This window comes from Zootoca vivipara, chromosome 6 (genome assembly GCF_963506605.1).
Source record: "Zootoca vivipara chromosome 6, rZooViv1.1, whole genome shotgun sequence".
Classification (NCBI taxonomy): Eukaryota; Metazoa; Chordata; class Lepidosauria; order Squamata; family Lacertidae; genus Zootoca; species Zootoca vivipara.
The window spans coordinates 81,911,803-81,939,753 of record NC_083281.1 but is presented as its reverse complement, the minus strand read 5'-3'; the positions used below and the strand labels follow the sequence as shown (position 1 = coordinate 81,939,753).

The 27,951-nt window shown below is 46.7% G+C and overlaps 1 protein-coding gene across 1 annotated transcript in view; it reads left to right on the top strand.

The window, feature by feature from the left end:
* The window catches only part of AGRN (agrin), a 235,017-nt gene that overhangs the window by 160,985 nt on the left and 46,081 nt on the right, over positions 1–27,951 (top strand). Inside the window, exons 8-14 of the mRNA XM_035118024.2 lie at positions 515–736; positions 7,581–7,775; positions 9,431–9,631; positions 16,418–16,563; positions 17,180–17,285; positions 17,482–17,589; positions 25,452–25,616. Coding sequence (XP_034973915.2) covers positions 515–736; positions 7,581–7,775; positions 9,431–9,631; positions 16,418–16,563; positions 17,180–17,285; positions 17,482–17,589; positions 25,452–25,616 — 1,143 coding nt within the window. The remainder of the gene's footprint in view (positions 1–514; positions 737–7,580; positions 7,776–9,430; positions 9,632–16,417; positions 16,564–17,179; positions 17,286–17,481; positions 17,590–25,451; positions 25,617–27,951) is intronic.

Sequence of the window (27,951 nt, the reverse complement as noted above, 5' to 3'; positions counted from 1 at the left end):
CTAGACTTATTTCCATGTTTTGAAGTTCCTGGCATGGTAAGGGGTAAATGATAGCATCTATGCCTTGAAACTTGCATATAGTTGGATGACAGGAGCATGCCTACATACGGTCGTAATCCAGCATTTGTTTATCCACTAGTTCAAAAGCACTTTCACTACTAAACAGGGGAGTTCTAATGTTGCACACCAGAGGAATCGAACGCAATAACTGTGCCAGTGGAAATGTGTTGCGCAACAAGATTGCACGATCTGTTGTGCAGCAAAGTTACCACCGACTTGCTTAGACATTCTCGCGCAGCGATGTTCCTCTGGCATAAACGTTTCGCCAGTAGCACAAGTTATAAGCTAAGTAATTTTTAACTGAGTGCTGCATTGGATGCAACCCATGTTCCGCCCGTTCAATCCGTACACTTGGAGATGGAGACCCCCTCACCTACTACGTCCGAGCAGAAGATTTGTAGGTGAGCGAAACACTCAACAAGCTTTGCTTTCTCTCCTTACCTTCTCGATCCAGATCTTGGCACGCCTAGCCCCTGCCTGAGTGTTGAGTGCACTTTCGGGGCTACCTGCGTGGTGAAGAACCAGGAAGCGGTGTGCGAATGCCAGCAAGTGTGCCAGAGCATCTACGACCCGGTCTGTGGCAGTGATGGCCTCACCTATGGCAACCCCTGTGAGCTCGATGCCATGGCTTGCGCCCTCCGGAAGGAGATTAGGGTGAAACACAAGGGCCCTTGTGGTGAGTTTCTAACCAGGGAATGGGTTTTTTAGCCTCCAAAGTGGAGGTTTTCATCCTGGTCTGTATGTGTATTGGATTTGAAATCATTTCTACATATGAAATAGTTTTTTATATGTGCAGTTGCTTTTTACTGTTTTTATATAACTGTTTTTAATATATGTTTTTATACATTGTTGTATTTATTTACTTACTTATATACCACTCAGCATAAAAAAAAACCAAGGGCGGCACCACATATAGCGCATTGCAGTAATCCAACTTCAAGGTTAATAATAGTAACAATAATGATGATGATGATGATACTAATACTAATACAGCCCTACAGTCACTGGCCTAAGGTCACCCACTAAGAATGGATAAATAATTGATAGTGGTCCTCAGTCTCTGGTGGTGCCTGCTGGTTTCTCAATTTTTCTGCCCCAGGGAGCACAGCTAGTGGCCAGGGATGATTACAATGACCAAATTTATATCCTTTTCATTTCATTTCGCTTCACTTTTAATTTGTATACAACCTTTCTCTATAACTATATACAAGGCAGTTTACAAGTTGAAGAAGCAACAACAAACATCACACACCTTGAAGCAATCTGATCTGATACAAAAAAGTCATAATAAAAACATAACCTTAAAGTTACCTAGATCTAATTAAGTAATGTTGAATAATCCCATCAGAATAAAATAGGACACAGACGAATTAAAGATCATCAAATAATAATTAAATGGAAATTCACTCTTAACATTGATAATAAATAATTACTAAACTGTAATCAATAAAAATAACAGCAGGTCACAATGCATAAAATACCACAAGTGATAAAACAATTAAAAACAACTCTAATACAGAGGCAGCCTGGAGATGCTCTCAACTTGAAAGACTTGTTGGAAGTCAGTAGTCAATCAAAAAGACAACAGAGACAGTGCTGGCACTGGGAAGAAGAGTTTGGATTTGATATCCCGCTTTATCACTATCCTAAAGAGTCTCAAAGCAGCTAACAATCTCCTTTCCCCTCCTCCCCCACAACAGACACCCTGTGAGGTGGGTGGGGCTGAGAGACTTCAAAGAAGTGTGACTAGCCCAAGGTCACCCAGCAGCTGCATGTGGAGGAGCGGAGATGCGAACCTGGTTCCCCAGATTACGAGTCTACCGCTCTTAACCACTACACCACACTGGCTCTTAACCACTATACCACACTGGGAGCTGGTGGGAGTGGTCTTCCAGCAGCATCAAGAGCGAAACAGGTTTCCCCCATACCTGTTTTAAAAGCTGGGTGAGGGTACCTTCAGTGTCCTTGGCACAGCATGTTGAAAAAATATAGTTAATGATGCTGCTGTCTGCTGCTCTGTTTTTAAATCACTTGATAGGTTTTATTTGACTGCTTGTACTTACTATAATTTTGTTGTATTTTTAAAGTTGTGGTTAATAGTAGTAGTAGTAGTAGTAGTAGTAGTAAGCTGCTACAAGAGCCCGAAGAGACTGATTTGACGGGGTGAAATCCCACCTATTGCCATGCTCCTTATTCATTATCCATTTCTCCCTTAGGTCCTTCCACCCTTGAGAAAAAGAGCCTTGATAGGTTTTTCCCTCCTCAATATAATGCATACAATGTGTGACTGAACTAACCATGCAGTATAAGGAAGAGCTATAACTCAGTGGGGGAAGAGCAATTGGGGGAGAGCTTGATCCTCCAGGTCAGGCTGGGGAAAACTCCTTCTCTGAAACCCCAGAGAGCTGCTGCCACTTGTCGTAGCCAGTACTGAGTTAGATAGGCTAATGGTTTGACTTTGTGTACCGCAGATTCCTTTGCCTTAAGGGAAGGACTGTAGCTCAGTGGCAGACAGTGCTTTTTTAATAGAAAAATACTCACCAGGAAGTTGTTACAGTGAATGCCACACTTTAAACAACAACCAAAAAAAGGTGCCGGTACTCTGTACCCTTGAGTGCCCACTGAAGAGGGAAAAGGCGCTGGTTGTAGGGCAGAAGGCTCCAGGTTCAACCCCTAGTGGCATCTCCAGGTAGAGCCAGGAAAGATAACTGCCTGAGACCTTTGGAGACCTGAGCAGACAGTACCAATCATCTGACTTGGTTACATTCCTACATGGAAAAACCTTCTGAAAGCAATATGCTGAGCTCGTTTGCTGGGGGAAGCATCGGAAGGGGAGCCTTTGTGTCTCAAAACTCTTACCTTTGACAGAAAGACTCTCCTTGGCTTAACTGTTTGTGCCGGTGTCCTCTTGCATTCAGTAACCAAACTGCATTAAATCCTAGGAGAGCAGGAAGCGGTGGGGTGGACAGGTAGGCAGAACAAAGCCCTGCTGCTTTGAGCGGCGGTTACAGAATGGCTTGCTTTTTGGCTGCTAGTCAAAGCAGCTATGGTGACTTAGCAGGCGAGCTGGATGTGCAGGTGAATTTGTATCCCTTGGAAATGTTATTTGCTTCCCACTGATGCCCTAGCAATGGCATGTGATTATGTGCGGTGGAAGCAGGCCGTTTCCCAAGCGTGAACTATCTGTGCGGCAGGGAGATTTGCGGAGGGCGGGGGAGTAGTCCTCATGCCAGAGCATCCATTTGAGTTGTGCCCTTGTACGGTGATGCGCAGCAGCTGACAACACATTGCCAATTCCAAGCTGTAATTAAATTGGCAGGCGACACACAGAGCGCAGGTTAACATGCTGGGCACGGCGCGCTGGGGGCGTGTCCCGCACGAGCCCTCGTGGAAGTGTGCAGGAACTGTGCATGTGAGCACCTCAGCTTTGCATCAGTGTCGCTCTGGCAATAATGAATCTGGGCCAACTTCGGAAGCTACCTAAAGCCAAGGCACTGCGAGGAATTTAGTTTCTCTATAAAGACCATGCTGCCTTGTGGGATATCGCCAGTAGAAGAAAAGGCTTAGGAGCAAGCCCCACACTAATCTGGAGTCCCTAAGACAGTTGCATGGTGCCTTCTATGCCTCCTTCTGGCATCTCCTGCAGCCAAGCTGGTGCCAAACATATTACTCTACTTTCCTTTGGACCTCATCCGTGAGACTGAAAGGGAGGTGTTGTCCTCTTGGCAGCTCAGGAGCTCCATACACCCTGCCCAGACTTGCACCCTGGGGTGATCACTTCAGTGCTGCTAACGCAGCGGTTTCACTTCACCCCCCGGAAGTGCACTCCATTGTTTCTCGAGTCAGACAGGAGCCAACAGGTTTAAAGGCTCCAACCACCCAAACCCAAATAGCAAAACCACTGAGCGGAGCTCCAGTTAGAGACCTCACAAAGAAACAGCCAGGCGATCCATTCCCCCCTCCCCCCCTTCTTCCTCTTCTTTCTCTGGGCACTAAAAGAAGTACGGTTTGGCGAATGAATTATGAAGATGAACTACTCTTCCCAAACCCCTCTTTCCCCCTTCCCCGCCTGCCCCATGCTGCGAACGCACATTCGCTCGAGGAGATGGGGAGAAGGAGATGGCAGGAGCCGTGAATTATTGGTGTCATGTTGTAAATACATCCGCTCCCAGGAAGGCGAAGCTATTAAAATGAGAGAAAGAAGCCCGCAGGGTTGTAGAGCCAGTTTAGAGAGACACAAAGTGTTCATCACCCTCCGCCATGGATTTAATGGGCCTGGTGTGGACTGCGCTCCGTCCTGAAAGCACTTGCCGGCTGATGCTCTTGAATGGCAGTCAGTGAATGCCTCTCAGTGCCAAGAAGAAGAAGAAGAAGAAGAAGAAGAAGAAGAAGAAGAAGAAGAAGAAGAAGAAGAAGAAGAAGAAGAAGAAGAAGAAGAAGAAGAAGAAGAAGAGGAGGAGGAGGAGGAGGAGGAGGAGGTGGTGTGGGGAGGGGTGCTATAGTGGATAAAATTAGCTTTGCTGGATCAAGGCAATAGTCTTGTCTAGTTCAGCATTCTGCACCCAACCATTATTTTCATTATTTATTTATTTTCAGAATGTATATCCCACTTTTCACCATCTAGGTCTGAAAGAGGCTTGCAATGATAAACAAAAAACTACCATGTACAAAATTCGACACATAAATTAAACCACAAAATTTTAAAGTCTTCAAAATTTTAATCTCAAAAATCAGAAAAAAAAATCTGTTAAAACACCAGAGAAGCATTCATGAAGGTCTCTGCCTTCTGAAATAAAATGATTTTTTAGCCAGGCACTGAAACTTCCACTATCTTGACATCTAGTGGGAGGGAGTTCCACAGTGTTGGGCCCATGGCACTGAAGACACAGCTCCTTGTTGACAGGAGTTATGCCTCTTGTCCATGTGGGTAAGGCAGTTTAGGGTGAACTAGAGCCTGATAATTTATTTATTAGATTTCTACCCTGTCCTTCCTCTCTAAAGGCGCTGAGGGTGTCAAGCAGCAAAGCAGTAAAACAGCACAATTAAAAACAAAAGAAACAAATAATGAAGAATGTGTAAAAAAACATTTCAACACTTGTAAGAGCATCTAAACACACTTTAAAGCCATCACATATCCTAATAATTCAGGGATGCTTTCAGATATTCCTCTGAGTCCTGATGCTTAATAATGTGGGAGGGAGACAAACCTCACCGGGGGGGGGGGAGAGGCATTCCTCCACAAACAGGGAACTTCCACCTACTTTCCCTGCCCAAAGGAGGCTCCAAGCTGTGGTTCGATTGGCTTGCCCCAATGGGCAATTGCACAGAGAGCTCAAGGTTCTTGGTTCTAGCCTCAGTGTGGCTCCTGACATCTCAGCAGGAAGGGCTATGAAGGGCTTCCCATTCAGACTATAACTTTTCACCGGGGTGGTGACACTCTTGACCCATGACAGTAACACATGGCCTGGTTCCTGAAGCAGACTTCTGGCTCTCGCTAGGCTTACGAGTGACTTACGGCTCAGTCCCGGCAATGTGAAGAGAAGGCGCCTGCCTCAGAATGCATGGCAGGCAAACCATAGCTTCCAGTTCGTGTCCTTGAGGGTTTGGAGGGTGGGGCATCACTCTGTTCTACATATTGCATTCACAGCACCAATCGCCAAAAAACCAGAGTATGCTTGAAGGCACTGCCAATGAGTCTAGCCATTGTGATGATTAATGCATTGGTAACCTCAAGATTTGATTATTGCAGTGAAATCTATGTGGGGCTACCCTTGAGCATGGTCTGGAGACTCCAGCTAGTGCAAAATTCTGTGGCTAGATGGTAGATGGGGACAGACCATTGCCAGCACATAACTCCCATGCTCAAAAGCATGCATTGGTTGCCCGTATGCTACCTGGCCAGCTTCAAGGTTCTTGGATTAATTTACAAGGCCCTTAACAATTTGGGTCCAGGATACCTCAAGGACCACCTAATCCCTTATAACCATGCCTGTTCACTGTGGTATTTGTGGGAATCACAGTTACTGGTACCCCATGTCTCAGATGAATGGCTTAGTCTTGGTGTTGCCCTTGTAGAACTCAGCAGGAAGGAAGAGGATGGGGACAAACCTAGAAATGGTTGGCTCCACCTATCATTGGCATTGGCTCCACCCACTGTTTGGGCTGCCTGTCTCCTGCCCCATCAGCCCCAGTGAACATCAACCATCTAAGAATCATTGATTCTTATAAGGGACTACCAGGGTCATCTAGTCTAACATCCTTCAATGCAGGAATCTTTTGCCCAATGTGGGGCTTGAACTCATGACCCTGAGATTAAGAGTCTTGACTGAGACTATTCCATGGCTAGTGTTGGGTGAGGCTCAAATCAAGCCAAGCTCTCCCTCCACAAGCTAAAATGGCTCCCCTTAATCTGAGCCAACCCAACCCAAACTGATATTTGTCTTTGAAGTAAGCATTAAAAATCCAAGACTTGTCTTTTCCCACTAGGAAATATGGCATCTTTACTCATGACCCATAGGCACTTTCCATGTCCTTGAAACCCTTCCCCAACCCCCATGGTCACTTTTGCAGCTCCCAATCACTTAGGAGGGTGAGTGTGTATGGGAAGATTTGCAAGGTGGGCCAGACAGATTGCAGGGACCTGCTCTAATGACAGAACCACATGTACACCGCCCCAAGAGAGGACCCCGTGAGTACCAGCAACTTGCAAATCTCCACATTTCTCTAGTAGATCTGGAAAGTCCCTTCTACAGCCGCTGATTTGCAGTTGTGCTTTCCTCTTGATATGAGCTTGTGGCTTAATACAGCTTTATAAGTGTGCCCGACCTGGCACTCCCTTCTGCCTCCCCTGTTTAGAAGCTTACAACAACACACAGAGCTCTCGTGACATTTTGTGGCTCTGGCTCTTGGCTTTGACAGATTTAATGGCTGGTTGTCACCCCTCTGTCTCTGAGCACCCCTCTCTTCTCCTTCCTTGGGGGTCAGCCTCCCTCTGTCCCGGCTGCACTGAACTGAGCTGAAGGGTGGGGGTGGGAGATTGTAACAGGATTTTACGACTGCCCTGACACTTCATTAAGACGAAGAAGAAAAAGAGATGCTTGCCTGGCTCTCCCATTACCATATTCCATCCCCAGCCAAGGCAGTACTCAGGGTCAGCTGGAGGCTTTGACAGAGGCTGTTGAAAAGGGGGGGGGGGAGGTGCTGCCTCTTGTGGGTACTGAACTGCCGTCTGCTGGTTTTATTGCTGGAACACTAAGCTGAAGAGACCACAACTCAGGTAGAGCACCTGAGAAGGTCCCAGGATCATTCTCTGGCACCCCCAGTTTAAAAAGATCTCAACAGGTGATGAGAAAGATCCTGGGGGATCTTCTACCAGTCAGTCATATGGGCAATTTGCAGTGCCATCTACGTAGGAGTTTCATAGGACGCTCCCTCACATAACCTGAGACTGACCTGTACAGTTTGGGTGACCGTAGTTGCTTCCTCCATTCACCAATGAGTTCCCTCTCCTTTATTTTTAGACCATTGTGGGAAATGTCAGTTTGGTGCCATCTGCGAGGCAGAGACTGGGAGGTGCATTTGCCCCACAGAGTGCGTCCCCTCTGCTCAGCCGGTCTGCGGCACGGACGGAAACACCTACGGAAACGAGTGCGAACTCCACGTGCGGGCCTGCACCCAGCAGACCAACATCGAGGTGGCGGCACAAGGCAACTGCAGTGAGTCCCTGCCTCTCTTTGCTCTAGTTCTTATCGAGGTGATCAGCCTACCCCTGGGTCACAGCACTTGAGACTGCAGGCATGGACTCGCATAATGGAATGCTCCTGCCTTCACAAAAGCCACTGAAAATAAGAACACACCAAAAGCTAGTGTGTCAAGGAAAATGGTTTGCACACAGCCTTCTTCCTGCAGTGCTACTTTCTATGTGCAGGTGTATATTTTGGCGGGTTATTTTTGTTATGGAGGCACATTATATAATAAAATGAAAAATAGTGTTATAACAATAATAACGGTGACAAAATAATAATGATAATCAGTATTGTCTATGTTAACTGGCAGTGGTCCTCCAGAGTTTGGGGCCAGGGACATCCCCAGCCCTATGTGGAGATGCTGGGGATTGAACCTGAGACCTTCTGCATGCAAAGCAGATGCTCTGACACCGATCTGTGTCCCTTCCCCTAATGTGGCAAGAGCCGCTGAGGTCACGCCAGTGAGAACACGGCACTCCTATTTCCTTAAGGGGCAGCGCTGGGTTTGTGCTTCCTCTGGAACAGAGGAACCTCATTTGGGTTTCCCAGATAAAGCGAGCAGCGAACTCTCAGCACTGCCGCCGGGTGATTGGGTACTTGAATATCTACCTCGTCAGCACGAGATAACAAGCAGCTTGATTTCTCAAGGACTTTTGCCTCGCAGAGTTGCAGGCTGGGAAAAAACTCAAGGCAAAGATTTCTTCAGAGATAGTTAAGAGATTTATAAGGGGATCTCTACGTGTAATTGGATTGTTTATGTTTTTTAAAAGTTGCTTTATGGTTTTAATTGCCTTTTGCAAACAGCCTCGGGCGGGGGGGGGGGGGTCCTCTCTAGCATCATCAGCATGCCAGAACAATGTTGTTGCTTTTTTTTTTTACAAGGGAAGCAGAAGGCCCCCGATTCAATCCCTAGCATCTCCCATACAGGGCAGGGAACACCCCCTGTCTGGAAACCTGGGAAGTTGTTGCCAGTCAATGTAGACAATACCAGGCTAGATGGACTAGTGGTGTGACTTACTTTGTATAAAGCAGCTACCCATGTTCCCACGTTTTTAAGCCCAGGACAAGCATCAGCAATGGGCATGTGAACTACAGCAGTTACCCAGTGCTGAAGCCAGCCCTGGGAGTAAGAGGTGGTACAACTCTCCCAGATTAATGTTCGCCTTTCAGGTACCCCTTTTAAACTTCCTGACCATGTGGTGATAAGACTGTGAGATGTAACTAAACAAGCTCTAAGGACATCATAGATGGCAGTGGATTTAACCTCTAAGCTGCTGGGCCAAAGAGAATCCTTTCTCTACTTCCCCACTAGTCCAAAGCACAAAGTTTAGTGGTAGAGCATCTGCTTCGCATTCGTCTGCAGAAGGTTTGGGTTCAAAACCTGACATCTCCATGTTATGTTATGTTCAAGGCTGCAAATGACCCCTAATTTTAACACTGGGGAGATACTGTCCTTCAGTGGAAACAGTGCTCATCTAGATGGGCCAATGGTCTGACACAGTATAACTGAGCTAGCTTCCTGTATTCCCATGTTTGCCCCACAGGAGAATGATACTAATGTCTTAGCATCTAATGCAGCTACTCTTCTTCCTCCTCTCCCCCCCCCCGGCTTTCCCCACCTCTAGAAACCTGTGGGACTACGACGTGCTCCTTTGGGGCCATATGTGTGGGTGGGCAGTGCATCTGCCCACGCTGCGAGAAGCAACCTCTGGCCCGAGTGTGCGGGAGCAATGGTGTCACCTATGACAATTCATGCGAGCTGCGGGTGGCGGCTTGTCAGCAGAAAAAGGACATTGAGATATCAAGGACGGGCCCTTGCGAGGATGGTAAGTCTTCTCTCCCTCCTCCCAGCAGCAGGGTGGTAAGCAGGAGTGGAGAACTGAATCTGGCTGGTATGGCAGATCCTTAGCTCCCCTACACCTGTGGGCCAACTTTGACATGTGATCAGGGCCCGCCGACCTCTCCAAATTCAAAGGGGCTTTTTGTAACTGCTATATCAGTGGTGATAGTAGGCTCCTTTGAAGTCCCTTTACAGGGGCAGCTTAATGCAGCTGATCCCAGTAGGGCTTGCTATCAGTGCCGATGAGCTGATTGGCACTGACAGCAAGCCCTTCTTGCAAAGGAACAACCAGGAGCTCACTTTAAGCTCCTGCATCTTCCTTTGTAACCACATCCTTTCCTGCTCAGCACCTGACATCACATATGTCATCAGGTAGGCATGGTTTGGGAGAAATGACACCATGGACCAAATTGAGATGCGTTCCAGGACTCATTTGACCCACAAGCCCTCAAAGTTCCCCACCTCAAAGTAAAACATTTCCAGTAGATCCATTTTCATTTCATTTCTGGAAAGCATAGCCTCAGAACTTGATTAATACTGAAACAAAAATCCATGCCATTTCAGAAAAATTACTGAATTTTCAAAACTTGAGCTTGGGAATCTAAATTTGATCTTGAAATTCAAAATCCATCTCTTTTAATCTGCTGAATGAATGAATGAATGAAACTAAATGCTTACTAAATTCCTGAGACAAGTCATCTTGGTCAAATGTTGATACTGTCCCATGCAGGCTGTTACATGTCCCCCTGCCCCACAACAAAACTTAGTGATCATAAACTCCAGACTTTGCCTTGCCTGTTTACCATTTGTAGCAAAAGACTCAGCCCTGTGTGAATAGAATCAAACTTGCTGATAGATTCCAGCTCCCTGGTTTTGTGCTGTGGCCTCCCTTTGAAAGTCTTTTGCTGAAAAAATGATGGCTTTACCGTCAGCAGCAAAGGTGTCCCTGAGGAATTCAAAATGTTCCCCCATCTGTTTTTAGAAACTTGCCATATATATATATATATATATTTGGCGTCAGGTTTCTGCCTGTTTATTCTTATGCACAGACAGTGTGGCCTGTGGAGGAGGTCCTGACCCTCCCTTTGTGCCCACCCCCTCACTTCCTCCCTCGTTGCACCTGAGCCCTATTGTAGGCCAGGTGTGCTCAGGAGGCCTCCTACTGTTGCCTAGCAACCCCTTGCACACCTCTGAGTTTGGGGTGCGTGTGCTCGCATGTGCACGGGTGTGCGCATGTGGAAGCTGCTTTGCTTCTCTGTTCATTAAGCTTCCCTGCCTTGCGGTTCTGTCACAAGCTGCTCTTCCACCCCTCCTTTCCCTCCCATAACCCTCCTTCTCATTGTCTTTTTATCTGCCAATAATGAAAGGTGACGGCAAGTAATAGGCCTCGGCAAAGAGGTTTATCAGTGCTTTAATTTCACACTTCAAAGAGTGGAGGGAGGTGGGTGGAGAAAGCACCCGGCTGCTGTTCTCTCCCCTTCTCTTTCTCGTTCCTCTCTCACTTTCCTATCACTGTGGGAGGAAGTTAGGACGAAAAGAGGACAAGGCAGGGCCCTTATTTGGCCATGCCGCGCCAAGCCTCAGCTCCAGAATGGCACCACTGAGCTCTGAAGCCTGTCTCTTTAAAGCATATGAAGGAAGGATAAAGGAGAGACTTTGAGTGCAGAAGACAGGGATAAGGAACATCAGACACCCCCATACCATATATGTCCCCACTCCAGGGCTCTCTGTCTTGCCCTCAGATTTCTCCCTAGGCCACACACTCCCTCCTTGAATGTTTTTGCCTGCTAGAATGTGTCCTTCAACTATGAGAATGCTTCTTGCTTGCCTGGATGGAGGCTGGAGAAGGGCATGTGGGTGTGGGTGTGTGGAAACTAGCCTATACAAAGGTAAAATTGCATATCAATTTATATAATTTAAGTGAATAATTTCTTTTTGTTGTTGCTACTTGGTTGTATTCAGTGTATTCAGATTCTACTCAGAGTAGAATCACTGATGATAATAGATAAACTTCACTAAGGCTCATTAATTCCTATGGGTCTACTCTGAGTAGGACTAGCATCAGATTCAACCTATAGTTATCAATCCGCTCCACACTCACTTTTGCTTCTGGCCACACACACCACTGGTTTATTGCCCCGAAAGTTGCCTAGAAGGAAATGTCATCCTTGGGCTGAAAAAGTTTTCCCCACCCATTGAGGGAAGGAGTGTATCTCTCTGAGTGCTGGATGTTAATGGGAAAGCCCAGCAAATAAAGAAATAAATCTGAGATTTGAGATGCCAGACCATGGGTAGGCAAACTAAGGCCCGGGGGCCGGATCCGGCCCAATCACCTTCTAAATCCAGCCCTCGGATTTACATGAGTAGAATGTGTGCTTTTATTTAAAATGCATCTCTGGGTTATTCGTGGGGCATAGGAATTCGTTCACCCCCCCAAAAAAAAATATAGTAGCCCCCCCCCAAGGTCTGAGGGACAGTTGACCGGCCCCCTGCTGAAAAAGTTTGCTGACCCCTGTGCCAGACCTTGCAGATCCAAAAATGTCATTACTAGAAACGTTTGAATCCAGGCAAACTGGACCCTACAATTTCCTGGAAAGAGGGGTTGATTGTCAATCCACTCTGGAAATTGTAGCTCTGGGAGGGGGGATAGGGGTCTCTTAACAACTCTCAGCACTCCTTAACAAACTACAGTTCCCAGGATCCTTTGGGAGAAGCCACAACTGTTTAAAGTGGTATGACACTGCTGTAAGGTGCAGGTGGGGCCCGAGTCCATGATGTTGCTTTCAGCATCTCACCATCCCAGAGATAAGTCCTTGCCTTTGTGTCTCGCCATACCAGTGAAGAGAATCTGCTCTCTCTGGGAGTCTTGCCTCTTGCGCATGCAATTTAGCCGGGCCGGGACTTCACCAAGAGTTGGGCAAAGGCTGAGGAAGGGAGCAGGCAGCAGAAGATGGCGTTTAATCGAAGTCCGCCTCATGGAATTCCAAGTTGCTGTCCCTCTGGGAGAAGCACTTGAATAATTCTCTGTGTTAACGCCAACTTCCTGCCTTTGATCACTCAATAAAAAGAAAAAAAGGAAGAGGGGGGAAAAGTATGAAGAGGGGGCACTTTGAAATTTTCTTAAATAAATAAATAGCATTTCATTCGGCACAAATTAAGAGTAATGCAGGTAAGGCTGAGGAAACCAGTTGGAGCTCAGCTCTGTGTGGCCTCTTATTAGGCAGATGCTCCCTCACGCTGTGCAAGTTTGGAATTTGATACTGGAAAAGTTCTGTGTGGAGATATGGCTGCAGTTAATAAATAAAGCAATTCATCCATTTCTCTGTGCCTAGGGAAATGCAAAAGTTAAATTATGCAACCTGTGTCAATGAGAATGCTTGAGGGTGGATTCCAAACCCATAGCCAGAAAGTCTGCAGAAGGATATAAGGAATCGTGGCAGAGCAAACAAATCATTCGTGGATGATGGCCTAGCCTAGTAATTAAACCCAAATTCCCTCCAGGTGTTGTTGGACTCCCAACTCCCATCTGCTCCAGCCAGCATGGCCTAGGACAGGCACCCCCAAAATCGGCCCTCCAGCTGTTTTGGGACTACAACTCCCATAATCCCTAGCTAACAGGACCAATGGTTAGGGATGATGGGAATTGGAGTCCCAAAACATCTGGAAGGCCGAGTTTGGGGATATCTGGCCTAGGATCAAGGGATGGGTGGGAGTTATAGTCCGCAAAAGTTAAAAGTAGTTTGACTAACTTGGCAGACGGCAAGTGAAAAGCTTCACCCTTCCTGCTGTAGCCTCCTGTATTTCCAGTGCTATTTTTCTATTAAAAAAGAAGAAGTGCTGGAAACTCACCGTGAACACCTCCCTCGTTCTCTTAGAATAGCAGGGTACCCACCTGAGAGGTGCCAGAACTGAGTTCCTGTGAGTTCCCCCTTTAAAAAGCCCTGTGTCTTTCTATGCTGGCTGTGGAGGAGGGGGGGGCAGTGTGCTCCCCTCCTTGACTAGCTCACTTGGATGCTTGACTAGCTCACTTCTCCAGTAGCCCACTGCATGCAATTCCTTGTCACGTATGGCTACCAGGCTAGTGTTTAAATGCAAGGCTATGATAGCGAAATTTTAAGATTTTTAAAATGTATTTTTATTGAGTTTAAATATGATAACGGTGTTGAGAAAGCAAATGGCCAGTTACACAGAGTATGCAATATATCAGTCCCGTTGATGTTCAAAGCAGTATTTATTGGGACAATTCTATTAATCTAAATACTGTTTTCTATAGAGCCCTATGTTCGGGGAGGGTGGGTAATAGGTGCCTTTCGAGAATGACACACATTCAATAAATTCGTAACAAACCATATACCATTTATCTGTCATTGATACATACCTTAGTGCACTGACCTGGTAGGTGAGGTTTTCCATTAAAGCAATTTGCCATTGTTCTTGATATCAGAATCCTAGGAGATTAAGATGAGAAGTCTTTCCAGTGTTTTGCAATTACTAGTCTAGCAGCAGCTGCTATTAGCATAATTATTAAATCCTTTAAGTGTATATTCTTCATTGAAGCTTCAAAGCTCATTAATAATAATTATTTATTATTGTTTTATTAATGATTTATTTCATTAAAATTTATATACAAGTTTATTTTTTATTTTAAAAAACCCTCAAAGCAGTTTTCAAAAAGCATATAACAATAACATTATTAGTAAAAAAAGCAAACCAAAACCCACACAATTAAAACATCCAGAAAATTAAAACCAGAAATAAAGTAAACACTGATATCTGGCAGGGTTATCTAAACAAAAATGTTCTTAGCTGGCACTGAAAATAGTGCAGTGAAGGCACTGCCTGATACCAGTAGGCAGAGAAACCCAAAGTTCAGGTTCCACCACACTAAAAGATTGATTATAATAATGCTTTAGTCAGGTTTGGCTGTACGTTTTGACCAGTAATCTTGCTGATTTCATTGAAAACTTCTAACCAAAACGTTTATTTGCAAGACTACCACAGGTGGTAAAAAATGTCCAACATTTCGCCACAATTTCATAGCCCCATATTTCCAAAGGTATTCAGTTTGGTTAGGAAGCTGCCTTGCACCAGGTCCAATCTGTTGTCCATCTAGACCAGGGGTCAGCAGACGTTTTCAACAGAGGGCTGATCCACTGTCCCTCAGATCTTGGGAGGGGCCGGACTATTTTTTTTGGGGGGGGAATGAATTCCTATGCCCCACAAATAACCCAGAGATGCATTTTTTTAAAAAGCACACATTCTACTCATGTAAAAAAACGCTGATTCCCAGACCGCCCGTGGGCCGGATTTAGAAGGCAATTGGGCTGGATCTGGCCCCCCGGGTCTTAGTTTGCCTACCATGATCTAGACCAGTGTTTCTCAACCAGTGTGCCTCCAGATGTTTTGGGACTACAACTCCCATCATTCCTGACCACTGGTCTTGCTAGCTAGGGATGGTGGGAGTTGTAGTCCCAAAACATCTGGAGGCACACTGGTTGAGAAACACTGATCTAGACCAGTCTTATCAACTCTTGAGTGGCAGCAGCTCTCCAGGGTTCCAGGCAGAAAGAGACCTTTTTGCATCTGACACCTGCCACTTGATGCTTTAACTGAGCCCTTCTGCATGCAAAACAGGTGAGCTGTTACTGAGATATTACCACCCCCACCCCCAGGCCAATTAATCATTTGAGCCTGCCTTGTACCAGCCCATTGACCCATTTATTCCAGAATTGTGTACACTGGATGTTGGTGGTTCTCCAGCATCTCAGGCAGAGATAAGTCTTTCTTTCCCATTACCTGCTGCCTGTACCTTTTAGCTGGGATTGAACTTGGGACCTCCTGCATGCCTCTTCCCCTGCAAATTCAGCATAACTTGCTCTGCGGATCATGAGGAGGAGCAAAGAACTATGCAGAGCATGAGATGCTGTCTTAAAATAAGATCACTTGCTTATCCAGCCCAGTGACCTCTTGCTCTGACTGGTAGCAGGTCCCCAAGGTTCTAGCCAAGTCCAGACCTACCAACATAGGATGCTGCTTTGCGCTGAGTCAGATCATTGATCCACCTAGCTCAGTATTGTCTGCACTGACTGGCAGCAGCTCTTCAAGGTTTCAGGAATGGAATCTCTGTCAGTGAGCTACAGCTCCTTTCTTAGCTATATAGAGATGCCTCCTCCCTGAAGGTTCAATTAACTGGGTAAGGATGCTTGAGCTCAAATATAATTAATAATAAAATGAGCAATAGTAGTATTATAGCTATAAGACTTGATTATAGTTTTAAATGAGCATTGGAATTTGAGCACGTATTTCTTTATTTTTTTAGATTACTATAATATCCCAAGCTGGGTTTCAACAGCACAACAAAACAGAACAATTAACAAGTGTAAAATAAGAAAAGTAAGGGGGGGGGAACCAGTTCCATTTGGGAAAGCAGTGGGGAAACAATTCCACATATAAAAACAATACAAACGTTTAAAAACAATTCCACCCACAACAGCAGCTACAGAACAATGATGCATGACTCAAACCTGCGCCACCAGTACCTAACCACTAAGTTAATTGATTTACCAATGGAAACACATGCAATTAACCTGCTGAGGTTGCTCCAGTACTTAAATATAATAAGAATAAGACTATAAGTTTTAAACGAACACTGAGTGCTAAATTCCACACACGTGTGGTGGGATCACATAAATGGGGACAACACAGTCCTCATTAAGGCAGCGTTTATGTAGGGAACTGTATTTTTTTACTCTGCTTTTCTTTCCTTGGGCAGAATGTGGGTCAGGAGGATCTGGCTCTGGGGACTCCAATGAGTGTGACCGGGACAGCTGCCGACAGTACGGCGGCTCATGGGATGAGGATGTGGAAGATGACCGCTGTGTGTGTGACTATACCTGTGGAGCTGTGCCAAGGAATCCAGTAGGTGTTGAGAGCCCATGCTGTCCTTAAGCCTAGCTAATCACCCATGGCAGGGTGTTTTTTTAAAAACAACTCAGGGTATTATTGCAGCATTTGGGGCTATTTAGTTTGTAGAAAAGGCAAGTGAAAAGGTAACATGGTAGAATCATGGAATAAGCTCTAGGTGGCAAAAGACAAGGGCTGGGGTGTGAAAGGGCACATTTGCAGCAGATTGATTTTCTTTTATTGCATATGTGAGAATACAACGGTCAGTGCTGGTCTTTCAGCAGCTTAGAACGTTGTAAATACTTTTTTCCTTGCATTTTATTGGATCCTGATTGGCTGTTTTCCTTCTACCTGTAGTATGTGCTGTGTTTATTTGTACTGAGTTGTACCTTTGTTGGGAGGGGTGGGTGCGTTTGGTGCCTCGTATTACTCTAGGAATGGTCAAGTGGTATGGATTACATCATAAAGGGTAATAATTTTTTTTAAAAAAAATAAATTAGCGTGTGTGGGCGCAAGCCAAAGCATGATGCTTCCTTCCAAGGCATGCCCTCTGCCCTTGGTAACTTTCTAAGCCTGCCTTGAGTGTACAACAGAAGGAGATGGAGTTACCTCCTCTTTCTCTTCCCTGCAGGTATGTGGCTCTGATGGTGTGACCTACGCTAATGAGTGCGAACTCAAAAAGACACGCTGCGAAAAGCGACAGGATATCTATGTGACGGGTCAGGGCGGCTGCCGAGGTAACCCTCTCATGCGGGCCTGGCAAGGCTTTCAGAGCACCCATATCCCTTTGTCCTACGCTGGCATCTCATCCTCTTGATTACTCGCCGCCCACCTGCCTAGATCAGGGATGGGGAACCCATGGCCCTCCATAAGTTGTTGGACTCCCAACTCCCATCATTTCTAACCTGTGTATTTTTGTCCCCCCACCCATAGGAACCACAATCCTACCTCCTCCACTCCTCCACTGCAGCCAGACCGTTTATGGATGCTGCCCAGACAATGTGACCTTGGCTCTTGGTGTCGGCTCTGCAGGCTGCCCCAGTGAGTTAAATATGTACTTCATTTTCTTCTTTTGTCTTGTGGCGATGGGGATGTTAAAACACCGATGCCACGGGGCTTCCTCAAGCCGAGGAAATAGCTTTCTAAGGCCAGCGAGTGATCACAAGCCGTCATACCCGGAGCCAGATCTGAAGTAGGAATCCTCTAATGCAGAAGGAGCTGAATGCAGGAGGCAAAAGATCCTGCTTGGAGCTCAGGCAAAAGCAGGAGACTAGATCCTGATATTTACACCAAGCCTGGCTAGTCCAGAGATCTGCCAATCCCAGGGGATGATGCTGATCACAACCTGGTCGCCTCTTGTGCCTGAAGATGGCAGGCACAGAGGGAGAACCCTGGATTTGTAGTCCCATTGTGAGCACATTCCTGTAGGCTCTCGTTGTCTGAGTTTGCCATTAGAGGGAGTGATGTGTGCATTCATTGCCTTGGCCCCCTCCCTTTCCTATAACCTCAGAATGTGCCCAGTGTTTTAAACTGTGTGCATCCCAATTGCAGGGCCCCCTTCCTCTTCACCGCAGCCGGCCACATCCGCGAAGGTTTTTTATTAATATTTTATAAAATAATTAGCTGGAGACGGCTCTTTAACCTAACGAGATGAGAAAAGCATTAGCAACATTTTTAACAGCTGAGGCTGACAGCCAGCTGGTTCACAGGTATCCATTAGGGCATTGGCTGGTCTGTAGCCATCGTAGGCGAGCGTGCCGAGATGAGGCAGTCTTGATTGGGGATGTAGAATCATTTCATGCGCCATATAATTTAATAAGAGGAAGCGTTCTGAAAGCAGCTTTAATCGCTCGGGAGCTCCTGGGCTGTGGAGTCACAGAGGTCACCAGTAAGGGTGGGCAGCGGGGAGGGGCTGGCTGGCTTCTCTCATGGTGCCACACTGTCTGCTTATGCAATGTAGCCACTAAGAGACTGAGCCATGATTTGGGCCTCATCTCTGCTATTAAGGTTCAGAAAAGGGCAACCAGAATGATCCACGGGGTAGAGCAACTCCTCTACAAAGAAAGGTTACGACATTTGGAGCTGCTTCTCCTATTTTTGGTTTAGAGCAAAGATCTGTATGAGAAATCATGAAGATAGAGATGTGCAGAATTCTGCATGGCACGGAGAAAGTGGATAGAGAAAAGGCTTTCCCTGTTTGCATCTCCAGGAGATGCAAAGAACGTTCTTTCATATGTGGTGGACTTGTAAAAGAGTAAATGAGTATTGGGAAATGATCCATAATGAATTGAAAAAAATGTTTGAAAGTACTTCCCCTCCAAAACACCAGAGTCTTTTCTGTTGGGGAAAATTCAGACTGAAATTCCCTGGTGTCAAAAACAAAAAAAGTTATTTATGTATTCCACTACTGCGGTCTGTGTTTTGTTAGCCCGAAAATGGAAAACGAGCGAGGTCCCAACCAAAGAGTGGCAACTTAAATTGACAGAATACACGCAGCTTGCAGACTTAACATATAGAATAAAAGAACAAGAAGAACATAGTTTTAGAGAAGATTGGAAAATGTTTATTGAATATATGGGAAATAACTGTGTACAGCTGAAAACACTGGCAGCATTAATATAAATTCATATATTCAACAGTGTAAATAAGTTACGATGGATGTAATAATGGAATACTGAGTGGTGTAGTTTCTGTAAAATACGCAGGGATTTATGATATGTAAAATGAACCATGGAAAGAGAAGGGGGGAAGTCATTGATATCTTAAGGATGTAAAAATGAGTACTTTAAATTGTAAAACAGAAAATTTAATTATATATGTATATGTATATGTATATGTATATGTATATGTATATGTATATGTATATGTATATGTATATGTATATATATATATATATATATATATATATATATATATATATATAAAAGAGAAAAGATCCCCCTAATGCTAGAGCTCAGGGAATGAAGCAGAACGTTGGAAGATTTCAGGAGAGACCAAAGAAAGTCCTTCCTCCTATGGAATTCGCTGCCACCAGTGGCGGTGATGGCCACAAACTTGGATGGCTTTAGAAGAGGATTATATAAATTCGTAGAGGACAAGGCTGTCAGTAGCTGCTAACCATGATGCCTTCATTCTACCTCCCCTGTCAGAAGCAGTATGCTTCTGAATGCTAGTTGCTGGGAATTTCAAGGGAGGAGAGAGGACTCTTGCTCTCAGGTCCTGCTTGCAGGTCTCCTGTAACGGCCATCTCGTTGGCCACTGTGAGAACAGGACCAGGCAGGCCACTGGCCTGATCCAGCTAGCTCTCCTTATGTTCTGATGCACCAGGTGGATTCCAGCAATGCATTATCTTGCAGCGTTCCATACCGCGTCACCCACCTTAATGTGCAATATTGGGATAATAAGGCAGACCTAACGCAGTCTCTTTGCGAGAGTTGCAAAGCTAGGTGTCTGTGAAGCAGCCATTTAAAAACTCGTTGGCTCTAAGAAGCCTTCACACAACCTGCCACAAAAAGTGCAGGGTATGGCAGAGGCATTGTGGGGAGTGTTCCAGGCTGCATACTCAGTTGACATCAGATTCTGGCCAGGCTTGTCAAGCCTCACTTTTCACCCTGCATGAACTAGAACGTGCCCAGAACATAATAAGGATTAGAGAACCTGGCTTAGGAGATCATTGGCAGTAGGAGGGTGAGAGCTCTTTTTCAAGGAAGCTTTTCTGCTGTAATTGATCACTTAATTGAGGAACATCCACAGAATCCCAGGCATCTGCAGGACACTGTTCGAAAGCCATTGCTCTTGACCAGGGATAGCCAGTGCAGTGCCCTCCGCTTGTTGCTTGACTCTGACTTCCATCTACCCCAGCTGGCATGACCAGCGGCCAAGGATGATGGGAGCTATAGTTCCAGCAACACCTAGAGGTCTGCAAACTGGCTGCCCCTACTCTATTTCATCATTTGTTACTGTTTTTTTAGGTGATGATGGTCCCTGTAATGGTCAGTGTGTGGTGCTACATGCCATCAGGCCTGTGCATGTCTTCTGTGTCCCCATGGTTTGCATATTACAGGGAAAGGCCATAGCTTAGTGGTTAGAGCATCTGCTTCTCGTGCAGAAGGTCCCAGGTTCAATCCCTGCCATCTCTAGGTAGGGCTGGGAGAGGACACAGTCTGAAACCTTGCAGAGCCACTGCCAGTTGGTGTAGACAGTACTGAGCTAGATTGCCCAACAATCTGACTCAGCATAAGGCAGGTCCCTAACCATATGAGTATCCATAGGTCTATGGTACAGCATCTGCTTTGGGTGCAGAAAGTCCCACATTAAACACCATCATCTCCAGGTAGGGCTGAGAAAGATTCCTTTTCTTAAAACCCTAGACAGCCACTGCCAGTCAGTGTAGACAGTACTGAGCTAGATGGGCTAATAGTGTGATTCAGTATAAGACATCTTCCTGTTTTCCTGTTTGCAGAAACTACCGTGTTTCCCCTTTTTTAAGACGTAATCATAAAGTAAGCCATGGCAGGATTTTTAAACATTTGCGAAATGTAAGACATACCCCGAAAATAAGGCATACCTCCATGCCGTGCGGAGCGTGCCCAGCTCTCCGCAGCACCAAACAGTTGGAGCGCCCTGCTGGGCTGGGTGAGCGCCCCAGCCAGCGGCCTCTGCCTGGCCCCGCCGAGACCTGCCACCCCGCCACCCAGAACCGGCAGCTGCAGCGTGGAGCGCACCGAGCGCTCCAGAGCACCGAGCGCTTGGAGCGCTCTGTCGGGCCGGGCGGAGCGCCTGAGCCAGTAGCCTCCGCCTGGCCCCGCCGAGGAGACCTGCCACCCCGCCACCCAGAACCGGCAGCTGCAACGTGGAGCGCACCGAGCGCTTGGAGCGCTCTGTCGGGCCGGGCGGAGCGCCTGAGCCAGCAGCCTCCGCCTGGCCCCGCCGAGGAGACCTGCCACCCCGCCACCCAGAACCGGCAGCTGCAACGTGGAGCGCACCGAGCGCTCCAGAGCACCGAGCGCTTGGAGCGCTCTGTCGGGCCGGGCGGAGCGCCTGAGCCAGCAGCCTCCGCCTGGCCCCGCCGAGGAGACCTGCCACCCCGCCACCCAGAACCGGCAGCTGCAACGTGGAGCGCACCGAGCGCTCCAGAGCACCGAGCGCTTGGAGCGCTCTGTCGGGCCGGGCGGAGTGCCTGAGCCAGCAGCCTCCGCCTGGCCCCGCCGAGGAGACATGCCTCCCCGCCACCCAGAACTGGCAGCTGCAACGTGGAGCGCACCGAGCGCTCCGGAGCACCGAGCGCTTGGAGCGCTCTGTCGGGCCGGGCGGAGCGCCTGAGCCAGCAGCCTCTGCCTGGCCCCGCCGAGGAGACATGCCTCCCCGCCACCCAGAACCGGCAGCTGCAACGTGGAGCGCACGGAGCTCTCCAGAGCACCGAGCGCTTGGAGCGCTCTGTCGGGCCGGGCGGAGTGCCTGAGCCAGCAGCCTCCGCCTGGCCCCGCCGAGGAGACCTGCCACCCCGCCACCCAGAACTGGCAGCTGCAACGTGGAGCGCACCGAGCGCTCCAGAGCACCGAGCGCTTGGAGCGCTCTGTCGGGCCGGGCGGAGCGCCTGAGCCAGCAGCCTCCGCCTGGCCCCGCCGAGGAGACATGCCTCCCCGCCGCCCAGAACCGGCAGCTGCAGCGTGGAGCACAGCAAGTGCTCCGGAGCGCCGAGCGCTTGGAGCGCCCTGCCGGGCCAGGCGGATCACCTAAGCCAGCGGCATCCGCCTGGCCCGGCCAAGGAGGCCTGCCTCCCCGCCGCCCGAAACTGGCGGCTGCAGCATGGAGCACGCCGAGCGCTCCCCAACGCCAAGTGCTTGGAGCGCCTTGCCGGGCCGGGCGGAGTGCCTGAGCCTGTGGCCTCCGGATCGGCAGAAATCAGGGGACTGGGTGGGAGGGCGACTGCAGCATCCGGAGGGCTGGGGGGTTGCTCTGGGACTTCTCTCCCTCCCTCCTTCTCCGTCTCTTTCCCCTCTCATCGGACACTCATGTTCTGCATCTGCATTGGGGTAACTTGATGGTAGAATTTGGGCTAGATGACAGGTAATTAAAAAAAAAAGACACCCCACCGAAAATAAGACACCCTGTGTTTTTTTTGGGAAAAAAAAGTTATAAGGCGGTGTCTTAAAAAGGGGGAAACACGGTAGCATAGGACTTCCCCACCCTGAGATTTTCTGCCTTAATGGAAGGTGGGATGGAGTGTGGGGAAAGGGGCAGTGACAATCCTCTAGGCTTGGAATTCCCACAGCTGTGAAGGTGAGCTTAAAAACATCCAGGTGTTGTGTCGTGAGATCTTAGAAGCCCTAGAAAGGACAAGAGAAAAAGCAATGATCATCAGGTTCAGAGCAACCCAGTTTTCCCCAGTCACTCATACCTATTGCTCCTGGCGTTAAGCATTACTTCCCCGTTTGTCAAGCCAGCTCCATTTGCACCCCCTTCCTAAAGTTTATCTGCTGTGTCTTGAATCAAACCTCTCTTAAACTAGTGTCTCGCTCATGCCCTTGCGTCCACAGCAGGGGGTATAAATCTAGATGTAATCACCAGCCTGAAAACTGTGCTGCAGGACTCAGATTTATTCCCTGCGGCCAGCTTCTGCAATAATTTCCCCCCTCTAGTGTTTTCCTGCAATGGAAGGAAAACATTCAGCGTCACATAAGCCACTTTGGTTTGTCCAAGAATCTCTTTCTGGCCTCCTGCCTCAGAGCAAGCAGCTCCAAGGGGAATGGATTATCTGCCCATATCTGTCCAGGAACCAATGTACTTGTACCTGCTCCCATAGAGGAGCAAAAAGAGGGTTGGACCGTGGGTGCATCCACATTTGATTCCCAACAGCTGGGAATTTGCATGCAGACAGCAAGGAGCAGATGGACCTTGGCTGGGAAGTTTTGCATGCCAAATAAGCCGATGAAATCTGAGAACTATCTCTTTTTGACATTGTGTGAGAGAGCAGCTCCACATAGCGGGGCAGAAAGTAAACAAAGATGGAAGAGGGAAAGGCCCACAAAATCGTACAGCTTGAAAAGTAGAGTTCCTTAAAAAATGCATACTGTTTTGTTTCAATTGCTAGTACAGGTGAAACTCGGAAAATTAGAATATTGTCGAAAAGTGCATTTATTTCAGTAATGCAACTTAAAAGGTGAAACCAATATAGGAGATAGATGCATGACATGCAAAGCAAGATATGTCAAGCCTTTATTTGTTGTAATTGTAATTATTTGTCGTTAGGTGGGTCAATTATAAATGGAATGTAATTAATGAAATGTAATAGTGATGTTTATTTTTGTTTATTTTTGTATTGTTGCATCTATTTGTTTTAGTACTGTGGAATTTCCAAAAGAAAGCATTTGTAAAAATTAAAAAAAGGAAAAAATAATAAGTTGCATTACTGAAATAAATGCAATTTTCGACGATATTCTAATTTTCCGAGTTTCACCTGTATTTCTCAAGAAACAATTTCACAGGAGAATTGTGGAATGTGATAGTGGACATAGAATTCAGCTTTCTGAGAAACCCAGATTGTTATTATTAGTTTCTTTCTCCTTCTCCTCCTGCTCCTCCTCCACCAGTTTTCAGTGCTTATGGCAGCAAAGAAAGAGTTGGGAGGCAACTCAGTGTTGCCTTAGCGCAATGGTGCAGCATCTCCTTTACATACAGAAAGTCCGAGATTCAATCCCCGAAAGACTCCTTGTCTGAAATGCTGGAGTGCCCCTGCCAGTCATTGTAGACAATCCTGAACTAGATGGACCAGTGCTCTCACTCAGAATCAGGCAGATTTCTATATTATTATTATTATTATTATTATTATTATTATTATTATTATTATTATTATTCTACCCCACCCATCTGGCTGGGCTTCCAGCTAGAGAAGAGACTGAATAAAGCACAATGACATACCTCCATTGCTCTCCAACCCCACATTATAAATTATGAAAAGCAAATAAAAGTAAGATGCTGTATAAAATAAGACAATCACACAATCCTGCATAATTTAGATAGGTCACGGGAACGGGTTCATTTTTTAAAAAAATATGAAAGAAAGCTCAGATTCTTAGGAACCTGAATTCTGTGGCTTTTCTGTGTCCTTTCTTGATTTGCAAGCATATACAAAACATTTCCACACCTACCACTGTTCTATCCTACCTCCATTTCTTTCTACTCAATCACTATGTTTGAGGGCTTCCAAATGTTGGCATGATATACTAGCTATTTGTTGTTTGTGATCTGCACAAAGCCCTCTCTTCCTCTAAAGGGCTCAGGAGAGAGGCAAAGCCTTCTTTCATCTGTGCCAGGGTTTCGAGGAAATAGCAGGGTCTCTTCCAAGCCATTTGAGAGAGTTTCTGCTGTTTTCTGATCTTCACTTCAGCTTCTGAAGAACTTGGGGGACAGGGTCTGTGTGCTGCTTAAATGTTTTGCTTTGGGTACTTGTCCCTGGCAAGAAGATTTATAGAATACAAGGCAGTGGCTACTACCGTAGCTGAGACAGCTATGTTGTATCTCCAGGCAGTGTTTCTCTGAATGCCAGGTGCTGGGAATCATAAGTGGGGAGATCACATTTGATTTCAGATCCTGACTTGAGGCTTCCCAGAAGCATCTTGCTGGCCACTGTGAGAACAGGATGCTGGACCAGCCACAATGGCTGTGCCATGCCTCCACAATCGGAGGCAGTAAGGCCTGTGAATACCAGTTGCTGGAAGCTTCAGGAGGAGAGGGGACTTGGGTCCTGCTTGGACTTGGGTCCTGCTTGTGGGTTTCCCACAGGCATCCAGCTGGCCACTGAGAAACTGGACGTTCTTATAATAGATGGGCTTTTGGTCTGATCCAGCAGGGTCCCTTTTATGTTATTAAACATATCTGACCTCCTACCCGTCTTTTTGCAGGTACCTGTCACTGTAACCCCTACGGTTCCTATGGAGGCAGTTGTGACCCTGCCACGGGGCAGTGCTCCTGCAAACCTGGCGTGGGGGGCCTAAAGTGCGACCGCTGCGAGCCAGGCTTCTGGAACTTCCGTGGCATTGTCACCGACAGCAAGAGCGGCTGTACCCGTGAGTATTGCAGTCACAACCAGAAAGGGGGAATTTGAGCCAGGAGATCCTGGAGGTTTGCATGACTCCCGCCCGGCATCAGCAAAGCTGTTCGGTGGCAGAGTGAATGTTGATGCTGCATTTTTATCGCATGCTCTTAGGGAGGTGCAGTAGATCAATATTAAATCAGACCCTCTGCATGCAGAAGATGCCGGGTTCATTCGTTTTCCAGCACCTCCATATAAAAAAGTGGACCAATGGTAAATCATAGAATCATAGAATTTTAGAGTTGGAAGGTACCCCAAAGGTCATTTAGTCCAATTTTAGGAATAACAGCTGAAGAATCCCTGACAGATGACTATTTTTAAAACAGAGAAAGAGAGTCCACCACCTTTTGAGGGAGTCCTTTCGGCTGTCAAGCAGCTCTTACTGTCAGAAAGTTATTCATAACGATTCACAGAATCATAGAATTGTAGCATTGGAAGGGACCCTGAGGGCCATCTTGGCCAATCCACTGAAATGCAGGAATCTCAACTAGAACATACAGAAATCTTTTTTCGTGTAATTTGAATTCATTGGTTTGGGTCCTACCGCGTGGAGTAGCAGAAAACAAGCTTGCTCTATTTTCCATCTGGCAGGCCTTTCGATACTTTAAAATACTAAGCTAGTTGGATCCATGAGACTTGATATAAGGCAGTTTCACATATCCAGTTGTATTTTGCATGCAGAAGGTCATCTCCCCATTGCGGTGGGAAAGACCTCTGCCTAAGACCCTAGAACAGCCTCCTCCAACCTGGTGCCCTCCAGATGTTTTGGACTACAGCAGACTCCCGTGCTCTTTGTCTGAGGTCTGCTCATTTTCAGACTGTTTTGGCCTTGGCAGTCATACAAGGAGCAAACCCTCCTTGGAAGCTCACGGACTCCTTGCCCTTGCCCTGCAAGACCAATCTGTGAGCAATAACAATGTCCAGGTCTGGAGGTCAGGTCACATCCACTGTATGTGGCATGAAGTCATTTTTCAAAGAGTTGCAGCATGTAGCCAGATTTACAAAAGGTCTGCCTTAGGTTCAACTTGTGCGTTAATTTAAAACAGATGAGCCTGTGCTTGTAAGATGTGGAGCAGGCCTTGAGGCAAGGGAAATCGAAAAGCCCTGTCAACAGGCTGGAGCAAGCTGATCTGACCAATTCCGTCTTGTTAGTTCATAGGAGTTGAAAACTCCAGATGTTGAGAGGAAGCTTTCCCCCTCCAATCCCCTTCTAATAATAATGTTCTGCAAAAACATACCAATCCTTCCCTCCAGATGGTAGCGAAATTTGTTCTGATGCCTTCCAGATGCTGGCCATGGGAGAAACCCGACACTCTCTTTTCCAGATGTTAGTAATAACCATTTTGGTTTCACTTAGCCAGATGTTAGTAGTAGTCCCCATGAGAAATGTATTCTAGCTCTCCTCCAGATGTTAGCAGAAGCCCCAAATTTAATCCCGCCTGTTGTCTCCAGCTGTAGAAATGAATATTTTGCCAGCTGGCTGAACAGGAATGAACCTACGCTTTGTTCCTAGCTTAAAGGTGTTAGGCTTTCCTGCAAACTTCAACCTTCCACTTCATAAGCTTTTAGTTCTTATTGCTGAGGTGGCAAGTGGCTGAAGGCTCAGTAAAATGGATGAACCATCCAGCATGCTACATTTACATTTATTAATGAAAAACAACAACAAATACCTTTCAGAGTATCTGCTTCCAGAGCAACTTGCAGTGATACGAAATTAAAAACAATAAAACAAAAACAACAGATTCACACATACAAATAACAATATCAATGTTTTATTTAATTTTATTTCTTACATTTATATCCTTGTCTTTAGTCCAAGGAGCCAAAGGAAGCTTGTGTGGTTCTTGCCCCCTTCCTCTCCATTTTATCCTAATAACATCCCTGTGAAGTAGGTTAGGCTAAGTGATATGATGGCTGTCCCAAAGCCATCCTACAACTTTCCAGTCTGACACACTAAACACTATATAAGCACAACAGCATAGTAAAGCCCAAGTTAAGTAGTCCCTTAAAAAGGAGAGAGGTAATTAAAAAGGCTTCACCTAGTGGTTATGAGAGGAGGTGCCAGGTAAGCTTTCTTGACCGGGTACCACAACTTAAAAGGTCGCCACTTGCCTAACTGGTCACCAGACTAGGTGAGTGGGGTGCAGAAGAGGCACACAGCATTCTACCCCTCCTCTGGCAGCGCCTGCATTCCTTTGCTAGGTGCAGAGGAGAAGAGTGTTCTACCTCCTCCCTGCACTCAGCAGCAAGCAGTGCTCTGTCCTATCCTTGGCCACTCTATGAGCCCACAGTGCAAAATAGCAAGGCAG